The sequence below is a fragment of the Hemitrygon akajei genome, chromosome 8 (assembly GCF_048418815.1).
Source record: "Hemitrygon akajei chromosome 8, sHemAka1.3, whole genome shotgun sequence".
Lineage (NCBI taxonomy): Eukaryota > Metazoa > Chordata > Chondrichthyes > Myliobatiformes > Dasyatidae > Hemitrygon > Hemitrygon akajei.
In genome coordinates, this window is record NC_133131.1 from 93766479 (window position 1) to 93784244 (window position 17766).

A 17766-nucleotide genomic window follows, 5' to 3' on the forward strand; every position below is an offset into this window, starting at 1 on the left:
TGATGCGACCCAAGTGTGATTCTTGGATGTGGTTGTTTATGGTAATATTGGTGGAACCTGTGTGAACTATCCAATAGTAAACAAATTGTAGCTATTTTGGGCAACAATGGGCATCAATATTGGCACATTGCTTTCTACTTCATTTACCATTACATGCCCTTTCTACATTAATGTCTTATTTAAGTATGCCCCATATTTGATGTTATAGAGTCTTTGATTTATGCAGCACAGAAAGAAGCCTTTTGGCAAAACTTGTCCATGCTAACCTAGGTGGCTACCTGAGTTACGTCCATTTGCCTGAATTTGCCCATATCCTCCAAAGTTTATTATCCTTGCACCTATCTGAATGCCTCTTCAATACTGTAATTGTATCCATCTGTACCACTTCCTGACTTGTTCCATATACACGTCACTCTTTGTGTAAAGAAAATTCCCCAGTCACCTTAAAGCCATGTCCTCTTGTTTTAGACTCCCTTTATCTTGCAAAAAGACAGTGACCATCTCCCCTATTGATACACCACTTGATTTTAAAAACCTTGAAATAATCACCCCTTCATCCCCGTTGCTGCAGGGAGAACATCCCAAGCTACAGTAACTAGCTTATCTTCAACACTAAAGCTCTCCAGTCTCACTGCATCCTTGTGAATCTTCTCTATAGCCTCTTGACCTTATTCTTCGTACAGTATGGCAATCAGAACTGCAAAGACTTCTTCATATACAGTCTAACTCAGGGGTGGCCAACCTTTTACATTCCATGAGTCAATTTTTCACACACGAGTTCAGATGCACCATACAACTCTTGTTCCCCCGTTCAATTCTTATAAAAATATGTTAATATGGACATATTTAGCATTTTTACATGATATATTGATTTAATATAAAAACAAGATAAACATTACTTACTTTAATAAGACTTTCAACAAGTATATTTTGTCTTCTTTTGATTTCTTCCTTTTTCTTAATCACATATTCTTTCCGTTACTCAGACCCAAGCACTAGCTTCAGTTTTCCTTCTATTTCAGGCTGATGTTGTGTTTTATAGTGTCTATGAAGATCATGTCTTCTATTATGAGAGAAAGTGTTTTCACAAACAATGCACAACAGTTTTCCTGACGGACCCGCTATAAATAAGAACTCATTTTCCCACTGTTCACTGAATTCACGCTTACTATCACTTTCTGCTTTTCTTTTGCTCATTTTCTTTTGCACTGTGATGGGTAACTGAGTGTAAAAACAAGGCTTAATTTTTGAAAAAGTACAAAACTGCAAATGTTCACAAAGAACGAACGAAGCACAACTCCGTAGCGCACAAGTGTCAATTGTAAACTGACTGTCAGAAACCTGCGACGCACTGCTGGTGCAGACGCCTAGCGCCTCAGGATCAAACAAGTATCAAACGTATATTGAACAGTTATGGAATGACTGCAGAACAAAAGTCCTTCTTTCCTAGTTTGACTCATTGAACATTTTTTAAAATTGAAAACAGATTAATGTGAAAGAAGATAACATTCGCCAAAAGATGTGCACCAAATAATAAAATCACTAAAAATAATTGCTTAAGTTTTAGATTTATTCTCAGTAAAACCCATTTCTAGCTCTAAGCTACTTGAATTCCTGTTAGAGATTTTTTTTCTACAAATCGGTTTTTGGTTAATACTTTTTGCATGAGTAGGTTTACTTTTTTATTATTATCACTGGGGTGCAATGCGCCACTTCTGGTGCATGCACCATAGGTTGGCCATCCCTGGTCTCACTAATGTCTTGTGCAGCTGGAATTATTTTGATTTTGAATTCTGTGCTCTTTCTGTATAACAATGGTTCCAAGATTGATTCTTGTGGAAGACTGCTTTCCACTCATCGTCCATCTACCCTTTACCCTACACTGTTTTCTATAGCCAGGTTACTGAAAGAACCATTTTGCATTTGTATGGCACTTTTCTCAACATGAAACGGAAGCAGCAATGAGTGAATATCTTGATAATCTGTTTATTGTTGATTGAGTGATGTACCTTCTGAAATAGTACCATGGGATATTTTACATCGATTTGAGTAGGCAGAGTAGCCTTCAGATTTTTTTTCAAAAGATGCAACCTTCACTAATGCAGTATTATCTCAGAACCACAGTTGAGTGCTGTGGCTTTTAATCTGTAGTTTAATGATTTTATATTCATCACGTTGAGTCTGACTTTAGAGTCACTTTCCTTAATGGTTTGTTTTGTTTGCCCACTTCATTTCACTGTTAGTTTGGATTAGTATCTCCTCTAAAATATGCAGGAAAGCTGGAGCTATGGATGAATATTGCCAATCAGTGTAATCTTTGCAGCAAATCATTTGCATGAAGTAGATATACTTGTGACAATATGGGCTCTTATTTATTCTTGCATACGTGTACTGTTCTGGGCACTGCACTACATTTGGAAAATAAATTGGGAAATTTCTTCAGACAAAAGTAAAGAATGAAGATCTCTCCCAGTCAATGCTAACTCAACACATTGATGCATTTTTGGGAGCCAATAATATCCAATCTTGATGGACTGCATGTACCCTTATTTTCATATGTTGCTGCATCCACTCTATATCAATAGATAGTTTTTCAGGTTATAGAAAAAAAATGAGGGAATTCCAAAGCCTTACATTGTTTTTGCTTGTATATACCACAAAGAATGGGTCTTCTCACCTAAGCAAGAAAGTTAAGAATAATTAAATCAGGCTTTTGTTTCATTTATTCCATCCCAAAATTCTAGCGTTAACACTGTAATGAGTAACAGCCCTTTCAGAGTTCACATATCCATCAGGCGAGACTTTAGCATGACTTAGGCAAGAACAAAATAAACAGAACAAAATAAGGATGCACAATTTCAAAATTACATGGCGTTATTCATTTTTAAAGAAACATATTAATTATGTAGTCCTGTTCCCATGGTTGGGGTAATTTTCACCCTTGATGTGGTATAAAATTGGTAATAATGGATTGCCACAGTCTGCCTGAGGAAAATCAGCAAGTAATTGCTCAAAGCATCCCATTAACTACTGCCTTTTTTACCACACATACCCATTGTTTTAATTTCTTTTTTGTTAATTTTCCATATTCATTTTACAAGTAAAAATAAGTTAATAGCATGATAAATTTTATTCTGCAGCATTTACTTCATTTCAATTAACCAGTGATGTAGCAGTCAAAGGTTGATTGTCATACTCCCTCTCAAAGTTGTCACCACCAATAAAATATATTAAGTAATAAATTGATATAAGCATCATTTTAACAAAGACGTGAGGTGGGCTGAGAGCTAATGATTAATACTTCTTGGTAATATAGATTTCAGTTCTGCAGTTCTCAATAATTACAAAAAAATTAACCTATTAATTGCCTAATTTTACTGTTTAGAGATGCTTCTTTAGAGAAAGTCTTTGTATTTTTATTATCATTTCTATTTGTCCAGTTTAGCCATTTTTAATATCAAAAAATGTCTTTAAATTTGTGATTGCTTGTCTCAGGATGTGATAGTTTGTAGAATTCAATATGAACAGATACAGTGGCTAAGAATATATTATTAACTCACACATTGAACCCGTCATTTCCATATTGGAGGATTATATGTTGTGGTTTTTGTTGTTGTGGTTGTTCTTTATATGTTGTGGAATATAAAGAATGTAAAAGGAATCTTAAGAAAGAGATTAGAAAAGCTAAAAGAAGATACGAGTTTGGTTTGGCAAATAAGGTGGAAGTAAATCCGAAAGGTTTCTACAGTTATATTAAAAGCAAGAGGATAGTGAGGGATAAAATTGGTCCCTTAGAGAATCAGGGTGGTCAGCTATGTGTGGAGCTGAGGGAGATGGGAGATATTTTGAACGATTTCTTCTCTTCGGTATTCACTAAGGAGAAGGATATTGAATTGTGTAAGGTGTGGGAAACAAGTAAGGAAGTTATGGAACCTATGACAATTAAAGAGGTGGAAGTACTGGCGCTTTTAAGAAATTTAAAAGTGGATAAATCTCCGGGTCCTGACAGGATATTCCCCAGGACCTTGAGGGAAGTTTGTGTAGAGATAGCAGGAGCTCTGATGGAGATCTTTCAGATGTCATTAGAAACGGGGATTGTGCCGGAGGATTGGCGTATTGCTCATGTGGTTCCATTGTTTAAAAAGGGTTCTAGAAGTAAGCCTAGCAATTATAGACCTGTCAGTTTGACATCAGTGGTGGGTAAATTAATGGAAAGTATTCTTAGAGATAGTATTTATAATTATCTGGATAGACAGGATCTGATTAGGAGTAGCCAGCATGGATTTGTGCGTGGAAGGTCATGTTTGACAAACCTTATTGAATTTTTTGAAGAAGTTACGAGGAATGTTGACGAGGGTAAGGCAGTGGATGTAGTCTATATGGACTTCAGCAAGGCCTTTGACAAAGTTCCACATGGAAGGTTAGTTAAGAAGGTTCAGTCGTTAGGTATTAATGCTGGAGTAATAAAATGGATTCAACAGTGGCTAGATGGGAGATGCCAGAGAGTAGTGGTGGATAATTGTTTATCGGGATGGAGGCCGGTGACTAGCAGGGTGCCTCAGGGATCTGTTTTGGGCTCAATGTTGTTTGTAATATACACAAATGATCTGGATGATGGGATGGTAAATTGGATTAGTAAGTATGCCGATGATACTAAGGTAGGAGGTGTTGTGGATAATGAGGTGGGTTTTCAAAGCTTGCAGGGAGATTTACGCCGGTTAGAAGAATGGGCTGAATGTTGGCAGATGGAGTTTAATGCTGAGAAGTGTGAGGTTCTACATTTTGGCAGGAATAATCCAAATAGAACATACAGGGTAAATGGTAGGGCATTGAGGAATGCAGTGGAACAGAGAGATCTAGGAATAACAGTGCATAGTTCCCTGAAGGTGGAGTCTCATGTAGATAGGGTTATGAAGAAGGCTTTTGAAACACTGGCCTTTATAAATCAGAGCATTGAGTACAGAAGTTGGGATGTAATGTTAAAATTGTACAAGGCATTGGTAAGGCCAAATTTGGAATATTGTGTACAGTTCTGGTCACCGAATTATAGGAAAGATATCAATAAATTAGAGAGAGTGCAGAGACGATTTACTAGGATGTTACCTGGGTTTCAGCACTTAAGTTACAGAAAAAGGTTGAACAAGTTAGGTCTCTATTCATTGGAGCGTAGAAGGTTGAGGGGGGATTTGATCGAGGTATTTAAAATTTGGAGAGGGATAGATAGAGTTGACGTGAATAGGCTGTTTCCATTGAGAATAGGGGAGATTCAAACGAGAGGACATGATTTGAGAGTTAGGGGGCAAAAGTTTAAGGGAAACACGAGGGGGTATTTCTTTACTCAGAGAGTGATAGCTGTGTGGAATGAGCTTCCTGTAGAAGTAGTAGAGGCCAGTTCAGTTGTGTCATTTAAGGTAAAATTGGATAGGTATATGGACAGGAAAGGAGTGGAGGGTTATGGGCTGAGTGCGGGTAGGTGGGTCTAGGTGAGATTAAGAGTTTGGCACGGACTAGGAGGGCCGAGATGGCCTGTTTCCGTGCTGTGATTGTTATATGGTTATATGGTTTGAATTATCCTTAACCTAGCCCATGTTGCAAAAGCTTCTGATGGGATCCTTCCATTCACACTTTACGGTGGAAACTGTGGAGCTCCAACAGGGCTTTGTTGTCACAAAATGTCTTGTGGCTGTGATGAGCAAGTAGGCCTCGGGCAGAGCAACTGTGGCCCTAGGAATTGAGCTTGATGGCCTTACGATATTATTTGGAAACAGTGGAAATAAATTTTATAAAATTAATTTTGAATTGTTTTGGTAACTTTAGTAGATTTATTCTAAAATACCCAATATACAAATTAACTGAAAACATCAATTAAAATAAAATGACCACTTTCACTTGCCATTTTAGTGAAAATCAGGGACACTGTTCAAATAAATGGGACTGCACTAGCTTGCCAACAAATGACTAGGTCCAGTGGGAGGTCACCTAGAAATATGCATGGAGGTGTAAAGTCATCAAGCCCAGAAACAGGCCCTTTAGCCTTCAAGTCTAGACCAATCATAACACACTCATTTAGACTTATCCTCCTTATTTTCCACACATCAACTTCCACTATGCTCACAAAATGCATCACTCACAACTTATCTAATCATCCATTTGTCATTCTTCAGTCCATGACCCTAAATGACTAAAACCATAAAATAAAAGAGCAGAATTAGGCCATTTGGCTCATTGCGTCTGCTCTGCCATTTCACCAGGCTGACCAATTTTCCTGTCAGCCCCAATCTCCTGCCTTCTCCCCATATCCCTTCATACCCTGACCAATCACGAATCTATCATCAGCTGCCTTAAATATACATAAAGACTTGGCCTCCACAGTTGCATGTGGCAAAGAATTCCACAGATTCTCCACTCTCTGGCTAAAGAAATTCCTCCTCATCTCCATTTGTAAATTTTATTTCTAGAAAATTTTTTCTCCGAACTCTTGAGTCAGTGTTAAAATTATGTAACCCATAGCTTACAAAATGTAAAATTATCCATAAAATAAAACCAAACATGGCAGAAATAAATATCAATGTAATAACCAATTAGACCTCTAATAACAGAAAAGACTACCGTTCAGCAATATACTTCTCCACTATTCCACCCCACCCCCGGAAACCTAAATATTTGCCCCATTTTTGTGTATAGTTGTCCAATCTATCAAACTGTTTGTAAGACATGCGTTCAAAAGCTGCCACTTTGGCTATTTCTGTGACCCACTCCTGAAATGATGGTCCCCTCAAGTTCATCCAGCCTCTAAGTATATCCATGCATATAACCCTCATCTCCATTCTAAAAGAATGCCCCTCTATTCTGAGGCTGTGTCCTCTGGTCTTAGACCCTCCCACCATGGGAAACATTCTCTCCACATCCACTCTGTGAAGGCTTTTCACCTTTTGGTAGGTTTCAATGAGGTCACTCCTCATTCTTCTGAATTCTAGTAAATACAGGCCCAGAGCCATCAAAGACTCTTCATATGACAAGCCTTTCAATCCTGGAATAATTTTCTTGTAACTCCTTTGAAATCTCTCCAGTTTCAGCACATCCTTTCTTTAATAAGAAGCCCAAACCTGTTCACAGTACTCCAAGTGAGGCCTCACCAGTGCTTCATAAAACCTCAACATTACATCCTTGCATTTATATTCTAGTCCTCTTGAAATGAATGCTAGTATCACATTTGCCTGCCTCACTACAGATTCAACCTGAAAATTAACCTGTAAGTAATCCTGTACAAGGACTCCAAGTTCCTTTACACCTCAGTTTTTTGTATTTTCTCTCCATTTAGAAAATAGTCACCCCTTACATTTCTTCTACCAAAGAGCATGACCGTACACTTCCCAACACTGTATTCCATCTGCCATTTCTTTGCCCATTATCCTAATCTGTCTAAGTCCATCTGTAGCCTCTCTACTTCCTGAAAGCTACCTGCCCCTCCATCTATCTTCATATTGTCTGCAAACTTTGCAACAAAGCCATCAATTCTATCATCCAAAGCATTGACATATAATGTAAAAGGATTTGATCCCAACATACCCCTATGGAACACCACTGGTAACTGGCAGCCAACCAGAAAAGGCTCCCTTTATTCTCACTCTTTGCTTCCTGCAATCAGCCAGTGTTTTATCCATGCTAGAATCTATCCTGTAATATCAAGGGCTCGTAACTTGTTCAGCAGCCTTGTGTGTGGCACCTTGTCAAAGGTCTTCTGAAAAGCCAAGTACAAAACATTAACCAAATCTCCTTCTTCTATCCTGCTTGTTATTTCTTCAAAGAATGCTAACAGATTTGTCAGTCAAGATTTTCCCTTGAGGAAACTGTGACTATGGCCTATTTTATCATGTGCTTCCAAGAACCCTGAGACCTCATTCTTAATAATTGACTCCAACTTCTTCTCAACCACTGATGTCTGAATAATTGGCCTATAGTTTCCTTTCTTCTGCCTCTCTAGAGTGACATTTGCAATTTTCCAGTCTTCCAGAACCATTCCAGAATCTAGTGATTCTTGAAAGATCATTACTAATCCCTCTATGATCTCTTCAGCCAACTCTTCAGAATTCTGGTGGGTACACCATCTAGTCTAGGTGACTTATCTCCATTCAGACCTTTCAGTTTCCCAAGAACCTTCTCTCTAGTTATGGTAACTTCACACACCCCATGCCCCCTAACTCCTGGAACTTCTACCATACTGCCTGTGTCTTTCACAGTGAATACTAATGCAAAATACTTATTCAGTTCAGTCGCCATTATTTCATTGTCTCCCTTTTCTAACTCTCCAGCATCGTTTCCCAATGGTCCAATATCCCTCTCACCTCTCTTTTACACTTTATGTATCTGAAGACTCCTTTGGAATCCTCTAATATTATTGGCTAGCTTACTCTCATATTCCATCTTTCCCTTCTTAATGATATTTTTAGTTACATTTTTTTTCATTATTAAAGTTTCCCAATCCTCTAACATACCACTCATTTTTTGCTCAATTATATGCACTCTCTTTGGCTTTTATGTTGGCTTTGACTTCTCATGTTAGCCATGGTTGTGTCATCTTTCCTTTAGAATACTTCTTCCTCTTTTGGATGTATGATCTTGTGCCTTCCGAATTGCTTCCAGAATTCCAGCCGTTGCTGCTCTGCCATCATTCTTGCCAGCGTTCTTTTCCAATCAATTCTAGCAACTCCTCTCTCATGCCACTGTAATTCCCTTTGTTCCACTGTATTAGTGATACATCTGATTTTAGCTTCTTTGCAAATTTCAGACTGAATTCAATCATATTATGATCACTTTACCCTGAAAGTTCTTTTACCTTAAGCTCTCTAATCAATTTTAGTTCATTGCACGACACCCAGTCCAGAATAGCTGCTCCTCTAGTGGGCTCAACCACGAGCTGCTCTAAAAAGCTATCTCATTGGCACTCTAGAAATTCCCCCTCCTGTAATCCAGCACCAACCTGATTTTCCCAATCTACCTGCGTATTGAAGTTCCCCATGACTATTGTAACACTGCTGTTTTGACATGCACTTTCTATCTTCCATTGTAATTTGTAGACCACAACTGTTTGGGGGGTCTGTATGCTACTCCCATCAAGGTCTTTTTACCCTTGCAGTGTCTTAGCTCTATCCACAACAATTCAACACCTTCCAACCCTATGTTATCTCTTTCTAATGATTTTATTTCATTTTTTCATTCTGTTTCACAAAGAGAATGTTCAATCTGCACATGCAGCAGAGGTATAGCAAGAGCTTTGCTAATGCCGCACTGCTGTGCACTTGTGCAGAAACTTGAAGAGTTCTGACACAACTAGCAGCTAGCCAGCATTTCTGTACAGAACTGCTAGGTAATTGTCAGATATAGGTTGCTTAACGCAAGAGAAGCTCTGGGTGAATGCAGTCATGCACCAAGGGTGTACCAGATTCATAAATGGGATAAAATATATGGTTTGTTTTCATAAATAAGAGATTTCAGTACTAAGTGGTTACTCAGCATCCACATGGATTCGATGCTTGATCACCTATGTTGAGGTTAGTTTATAGCTATAACAAATAATTGCATTTTAATAAAACAAACTGTCTACCTTTTAAAATAATCTTGCATCTTCTATGAAAGATATGAATATCTTTCTTGGCCCAATCTTCCTTTCATCTGCAAATCCAAGTTGTAGGGCACAAAAAAAATGGCCCTTTGACCCATCATGTCTGTGCTAGCCATTTCACCCCCATCTACACTTATCCAGTTTCCCTGCATTAGGTCCATGTCCTTCTATGTTTAAGCATCTGGCTAAATGCATCTCACACATTGTAATTTTAACTGATTCCACCTTCTCCTCTGCCAGTGTGTTCCTACTGTCTATAAAATGATAACCTTTAAAACTCCTTTCTCTCACTTTAACCTATACCCTCTTATATTTGATATCCTTACCTTGGAAAAAGAAGATTTTCACTATCTGTTCTATCATTACTTCTCAAAGTTCTACATATTTCTGTCAGTCACTTCTCTGTCTCTTTTGCTCCAGAGAAACCAAACCCAGCTTATTCAATGGCTTAAAGTTCTCCAATCCCTGCAACATTCCAGTGAGCCTACTCTGCAATCACATCCTCCCTTCAGTGGTGCAAGCGGAGCTGCATAAGGTACCCTGGGGCGGCAGCAGCAGCTTAACCAGTGTTTCATATGGTTGCCAGATAATGTCCTAGATGTGTGCCATGTGAACTAGATGTGGCCCTTCTGTGTATCCCCTTTTATTCAAAGCAAATCCAGTGTTTTATATCTGAAATGGTCAAGGAGGACTTATTCAATCTTAAGCTTTAGAACTTGAAGTATTGTGAAAAACAAAATAGGCAGAGGATCATGTTTTGTGTGTCTATCCGTCAGCTTTCTTGTTCCTCACAAGTAGTTACTAAGCAGATGAGACTGGGCACTGAAACTGGCTCACAATCCCTTTGACACAGGTACCTAGGGGCTAAACCTGAAGGGAATTGCAGTGACCTTTGTAATAGGAATAGAGGGACAGTGAAAGATATTGGGGGAAACCTGAGGAGGCCAAAGATGCAGAGGTCTTGACAAGTTTAACAGCAGGACATCATTACATTTTTGTCGTCCTGCTTGACTTTAAAATCTGCAGCATAAGGCTGTCGGCTCAGACTCTTGGGGATCTGTTAGGGGGACTTAAAGATCACGGCTTGTGAGCAGAGCAGTTTGATTGCCATTAATAGAAATAGGAAGAGAGAATTTGCAATTGGCACGATCCAGTAACTTTAGCTTCTCCGTGGAAAGCGGGATGTTAAATGGTTGGCTTTCGAATATCAGTGCATGTTTTTAGGGGTCCAATACATCCTATAGCTGGCTCACTAAATACAATAGGTTTTCATTCAGCATGGTTTCTTCCATGTACAGACTAATGTGAGCTAAACAGATGGACAATATAAATATGACTTTTTCTTCTTGCTTAGGATGCAGAAGTGGGCTGAGAAGTGCAAATGGAGTTCAACCATTTGAGAAGTGTGAGGTGGTACACTTTGGAAGGACAAACTCCAAGGCAGAGTACAAAGTAAATGGCAGGATACTTGGAAGTGTGGAGGAGCAGAGGGATCTGGAGGTACATGTCCACAGATCCCTGAAAGTTGCCTCACAGGTAGATAGGGTAGTTAAGAAAGCTTATGGAGTGTTAGCTTTCATAAGTTGAGGGATAGAATTTAAGAGTCGTGGGGTAATGATGCAACTCTATAAAACTCTGGTTAGGCCACACTTGGAGTACTGTGTCCAGTTCTGGTCGCCTCACTACAGGAAGGATGTGGAAGCATTGGAAAGGGTACAGAGGAGATTTACCAGGATGCTGCCTGGTTTAGAGTATGCATTATGATCAGAGATTAAGGCAGCTAGGGCTTTACCCTGTGGTGAGAAGGAGGATGAGAGGAGACATAATAGAGGTGTACAAGATATTAAGAGGAATAGATAGAGTGGACAGCCAGCGCCTCTTACCCAGGGCACCACTGCTCAATAGAAGAGGACATGGCTTTAAGGTAAGGGGAGGGAAGTTCAAGGGGGATAGTAGAGGAAGGTTTTTTACTCAGAGAGTGGTTGATGCGTGGAATACACTGCCTGAGTCAGTGGTGGAGGCAGATACACTAGTGAAGTTTAAGAGACTACTAGACTGGTATATGGAGGAATTTAAGGTGGGTTTAAAGGTCGGCACAACAGTGTGGGTCGAAGGGCCTGTACTGTGCTGTATTGTTCTATGTTCTATTTATCTGTAGTGCTTTTCGACAAAATTCTATGTGATATTATGTAGTTGTATATCTTTCTGTTATACCTCTGAAAATGTTGCATTAATAATAAATTATAGTCTGATTACAATAAAAGGAGTCATTGTTTAAAGGTCAGGAAACACTTTCTTTACTTTATATGCAGTGAGACAGCAATGACTCATACCAGCTCCCTCAACCCAGCCTGTCCTGATGGTATTCATAATTGGAGAACATTTTTCAACTTCACGAAGAATCAGTCTACTTTACTGAACCCCTGTAGCCAGACTGACAAATGTACATACTGGAGTAGAATCATTGTGGCGTGTCAACCCACTCTAGGTACATTTGCTTCCAAACAGCAAAACTGATTCACAATGACAAATGAAAAAGGCACTTTTTTAGTAATCCACCACATGATCTTAACATGTTTCCACTTCTTAATGAAAATGAACTCACCCTTATAGATTAGTTTTCAGCATTGCTCATACGTAGAGACTAAAGCATTAACTCTGCTATAACTTCACACACAAAATGTTGGAGGAACTCAGTAGGTCAGGGAGCATTTATAGAGTGGAAGAAGCACTTGATGTTTCAATCTGATTAAGTAGAGACCCTTAATCAGGATGTCTCACTCCGAAATGTCAACTGTTTATTCCTCTCCATAGATGCTGTCTGACATGCTGAGTTTCCGCAGCATTTTGTGTGTGTTGCTCTGGATTTCCAGCATCTGCAGAATCGCTTGTGTCTGCCATAATTTCATTGTTTTTATTACTTTAGAGTCACTTTGAAGAACAATATTTTCACACCCATTGTAAAAGTATGCAAGAACCAATAAATTAAGCATTCATTATGTCAGTATTTATTTGTTATTGCTGTTTGTAGCTGACTACTCAGTTAAAATAACATACTGTATATGTAAAATGCTAAGATATTTCAAATTGCTGTTTTTCTACATTTTAGTTTTCCACATTGCAGCAGTTTAAAACTAAATAATTGGCATTTTGATCCACAATATACCTTCCTTTAAGAATTCTTAAAAGTATATTAAATGTTAAATAAACTCAACACCAAAATATATATTCATATTTTCAGCACAACACTACCTCTGACATTTATACACCTGAATTTCTTGCAGCTGTTTTCCCTATTTCCCTGTAAATTAATATATCTGTACAACAAAACAGATATTGCAATAGAGATGCATATTATTTTTATTCTACCTACACTCAGAACTGAATTTTTTAATCCTTTATTTTCTTTAACCTATTGAATATATTTTCCTGAATAGGAGCTCTTAAAATTTGATGGTGCAGTATTTTAAAAATATATGGCATTGGGTTCAGTGTTAATATACCCCATTCCTGCCATAGATTATTTTCTCCTCATATGTACTAAGGCAATGCAATGTTCACCAAAAATACTGTGCTCTTGACTTGTTTTGAAAGTGTGATGGATGTTATTAACCCACATGCAGCTTAATACTACCCCCAAACTTTAAGATCTATGTTAACTGCTCTCCACCTACCTGCCCCAAATTATTAGCTTTGTCCCATGTATTTCTTGTGACAACAGATTTCCAGTTATTTCCACAATTTGTACTAATTTACACCAGGTTTCTCAGACTATGTCCACTAAAACATGAAACCTGCAATTCTAAATTATTTTGAACTCCAGTGTCTCAATTCTCTGAGCAGATTATTATTAACCAACACAATTTCAAAGCTACCTAGGAACACAGTATTATTGAAACAATGGATTACTTTTGAAAGTTGTTGCTGCTGTGCTGCACAAAAAAATTGCAACCAATTTTCACAAAGTATTTTTGTGTATAACTTATGACCATATTGATTATTTTTTCTTGTCCATATTGATGAAGAAATGATGGTCAGGAAAATGGGAAAATATTTATTTTTTTTAAACAGTTCCTCAGTATCTTTAACCTCATAAGAGATTTGAGGCATTTGGTAATTTGATTTAATTTTTCATCCGAAGAATGCCACGCCATAGGTACTTCATCAAAATAGCAGTCTAAATTAAATGCAGAAAATCCTGGAAGCTCTGATATTCATAGACTTCTGTGTCTGTGGTAAGAGTCCAAAAGTACTCTTTAAAAGGATGCTTGACATATTGCACTACTGTAAGCCAAAGTCACCTTTGATCTAGAAGCAAAGCACACACATTAATATACTGTCGGACCTTAGGCAAGACTTCCAGACTTACTTTTTAGCAAATATTTTAGAATTAATTACTTAGCCAAATCTACCTGGTCCAATAGGAAGCCTGGCTTAGTGGACAATATTAAGTGTGCTGTATAGTTTTTGAAAGGATTCCTGGGAAGTAACTTGGCAAAGGATACTGTCATACATCGTCGGGTCTTTGCTTTTGAGTTAGTTGGATAAGATTAGGCAAATCCTCTAATGGGTAGATATCAAGTCTGAACACTGTCATGACATTTTCCCTGACTAGTAATACCACTCCTCCCACTTTAATACCTTCCCCTCTATCATGTCTAAAATAAAGGAACCGCAGAACATTGAGTAGCCATTCCTGTCTATTTGCAACCAAGTTTCATTAATAGCTAAAATATCATAATTCCACATGCTGATGCATGCTCTAATCTCATCTGCCTTACCTATATTACTCCTTGCATTGAAAAAGATGCAACTCAGAACATCCTTGAGCCCTGGTGTCACAGGTCAATCGCAGGTCCTGGTGTCACAGGTAGAGGGCTTTTGGTGTATTGGTTTTCATAAATCAGTGTATTGAGTACAGGAGATGGGAATTCACATTATGACCTCAGTAATACCCTTCTTTTTATCTTAACACCAGAAGTGGAGCTCTTGCTAAAATTTTTATTAAATTTTCTGAATCAGGGTATTACTGTCAAGTCCAGCAATTATTGCCTTGGAAAAGGTCTGGTGACCTGCCTTCATAAACAGTGACAGTTCCTCTGGTGAAGATATACCACAGTGTTATTGGGTAGAGAGTTTCAGGATTTAGACCCAGCAATGATGGTGATGTATTTCTGACTTAGAATGGTGTACAACTTGGAGAAAATGTAGATGATTGTGTTCCTAACCATAGCCCTATTGGACTACTCCTCAGCTTTACAGGACACAAATATTGTCTCCATATTTACCTTATATGATCTTGCATCATCTTTGAAATTTTATTGAATCTTTTCATTGTTTTTATTAAAATAGTTTTTTCTTATAATTTGAAGAGTTCTGACACAACTAGCAGCTAGCCAGCATTTCTGTACAGAACTGCTAGGTAATTGTCAGATATAGGTCGCTTAACGCAAGAGAAGCTCTGGGTGACTGCAGTCATGCACCAGGGGTGTACCAGATTCATAAATGGGATAAAATATATGGTTTGTTTTCATAAATAAGAGATTTCAGTACTAAGTGGTTACTCAGCATCCACATGGATTCGATGCTTGATCACCTATGTTGAGGTTAGTTTATAGCTATAACAAATAACTGCATTTTAATAAAACAAACTGTCAATTTCACATTGTTGGACATTGTTTCTGTGGAATGCTGCAAGTCCGATTTACAGCTTTATTGGCAGACTGTAGGGAGCTGAGTGGCCTCAGTCGTAGTGAGGACCAGGCTTCAAGCTGTGGTGTTGCCTATTTACAGCTGCCCTAGAGAGCTGGTGGCATCAGCTGCCCTGGTGTGCCAGAGGCAGTGTGGCATAGTGTCCATGCTGCCTCCCATCGCTTGGTTGGCAGAAGACAAGCCGTATTGTATGTGACTGTAGACTGCTGCAACACTTATTGACTTAGGGACGTGGACTATATATCTTTTGGGTCACTGTATTTCACTGCTATCTTATATATGCTAATCTACCTTGTGCTGTGTGTGACTGTTGGTACTGTGTTTTGTACTTGGGCCCTGGAGTAATACTGTTTCATTTGGCTGTATTCATGGGTATCATGTATGGTTGAATGGCAATTAAACTTGATCTTGAAAATTTATGAGAATGTTGCCAGGACTTGAAGCCATGAACCATAGAGAAAGGTTGAATAGGTTAGGACTATTTTTCTTTGGAGTGTAGGAGAATAAGGGGAGATTTGATGGAGGTATACAAAAATTGTGAAGGGTGCAGACAGGGGAAATGCAGGCAAACTTTTTCCACCGAGGTTGGGTGAGACTGCAACTGGAGATCCTAGGTTAAGTATGAACAGTGAAATATTTAAAATGAACCTGACAGGGAGCTTCTTCACTCAGAGAGAGGAGTGAGTATGGAACGAGCTAGCAGCAGAATTGGTCAATGCAGATTCAGTTGCATCATTTTAGAGAAATTTGGAAAGGTACGTGGATGGGAAGGGTATGAAGGGCCATAGTCAAAGTGTGGGTGGTTGGAACTAGGGATAATAACAGTTTAGCAGAGACAAGGTGGGCCGAAGGGCTTGTTTCTGTGCTGTCATGCTCTAAGACAAATAAAATAATCGTTTGAAAAAGTGTTAACATCCACTCCCTTCCACTATCATGAGTGTATGTGTCCCACTGAGACTTCCTTTTCAGTTAAAAAGAGTGAAATGGAAGAACTGCTTTTAAATAGAAATCTGACTGATTCACATAAGAAACACCATTTACCAAGACTTACATTACTGATACAGTAAATTAAAACTGTTGAAATTGGGATATAGAGTTGCTTTGCAATTACCCTGTTGTCAGAACTTATTTAAAATGTTACAGATGTACCCCCTTTTCTGCAATTCGAATTAAAATGGGGTACTGTGGGGTACACATTTGAGTGGTACTGAAGTAGGCATCAGCGCAAAATATTCATTTTAAATGGATTTCTGAGATAAACCTACAATGTATAATATATACTGTACTGTGTAATAACAACATGGAAACACATTGATCTCACTGTAAAATTGAATTACTATATTAAAATGTTTTATAATTACACATTACAAATGCATTTCCCTGTGCAATAATGATAAATAAGTGAGCTGTGTACATTTGAATTTTCAGGAGATGCTTCTGTCTCATAAATGTTATTATATTTCAGGTTGAACTCTATGCTGTGATCACAGGCCATGGAAGTGATGAGAATGGGTGTGGAGAGTTCTGTGTCACTTCGCATCATTTTGTAATCAATGCTGTTTTTAATAATTCAAGAACTTTTGACAATGCTGGTAAGAAACTTAAGTTCTTGCAGCATACATATTTTTCTTTTAAATAATGTAAATTTTACATTGAAGTTGAATGGTATGCAAATTGGATTGGCTTAGGGTTGAAGCTCGAAAAGCACTTAATTTCCTCAAAGATTTAGTGTAAAAGAAAGTATAGAGCACCACTCTGTCTCTGTTTGAGTGAGTATTCAAATGCATGCTCTACCAGAGGATAGTTAGAATTTAAAACTAGAACAATACCTTCTTTAATTTGTTATAGTTTATCTTCCCTATCACTATATGCTTAAAGAGTTAATATAAATCATTTTTATCTGGAATAATTAATAATCTGTCTGGGCTATATCTTATACTGGATTCATAAAATAACTAAAGTTAGTGATAAAACATAGACAGTCATTAGTTACTAGAATGTAGTTATATTGTATATGGAGTATGATGAATACTGGGATTTCCAACATCAATGAAGATAGGAATACATTTAGTATGCATATAATTTTCAAAAAACTCACCTTGGATGGCACAGCATATTGATGTTCTACTACTTCCATGTCAATAATATCCTCATCTCTGAGACAGCAGTAAACTAGAAATGTTTAAAATGATTTAGATAAATATTCCATTGAAATAGTGAGGGATTCTTATGTATGAGGTCACTGAAATAATGCAAATATCTTGCTTGTTCATGTGTTGAAGATACATTATTTGTTCAGTTCTATTTATCCTGAGAAGGTAGCAATGAACTTATTTCTTAAACTGATCTGGTTTTTGTCATGAACAATTACATTTTCAGGACTTTGACTAGTGATGATGAATGAAAGGCAGATTATATCTAAATGATAGCAT

At 37.9% G+C, this 17766-nt stretch overlaps 2 protein-coding genes and 1 long non-coding RNA gene across 3 annotated transcripts in view; 1 reads left to right on the forward strand and 2 right to left on the reverse strand.

The window, feature by feature from the left end:
• Positions 1-17766, forward strand: part of LOC140732058 (uncharacterized) — a 178875-nt gene that overhangs the window by 142661 nt on the left and 18448 nt on the right. The window contains exon 10 of the mRNA XM_073054182.1: positions 16800-16926. Coding sequence (XP_072910283.1) covers positions 16800-16926 — 127 coding nt within the window. The remainder of the gene's footprint in view (positions 1-16799; positions 16927-17766) is intronic.
• The window catches only part of sdhaf3 (succinate dehydrogenase complex assembly factor 3), a 158262-nt gene that overhangs the window by 61984 nt on the left and 78512 nt on the right, over positions 1-17766 (reverse strand). The gene's annotated exons all lie outside the window — the stretch shown is intronic.
• On the reverse strand, positions 948-17508 carry LOC140732063 (uncharacterized). Its single transcript, XR_012099969.1, has 3 exons — positions 17433-17508; positions 2635-2677; positions 948-1063 (listed from the first exon to the last, which is right to left on the reverse strand). It is a non-coding gene; the product is annotated as an uncharacterized lncRNA (long non-coding RNA).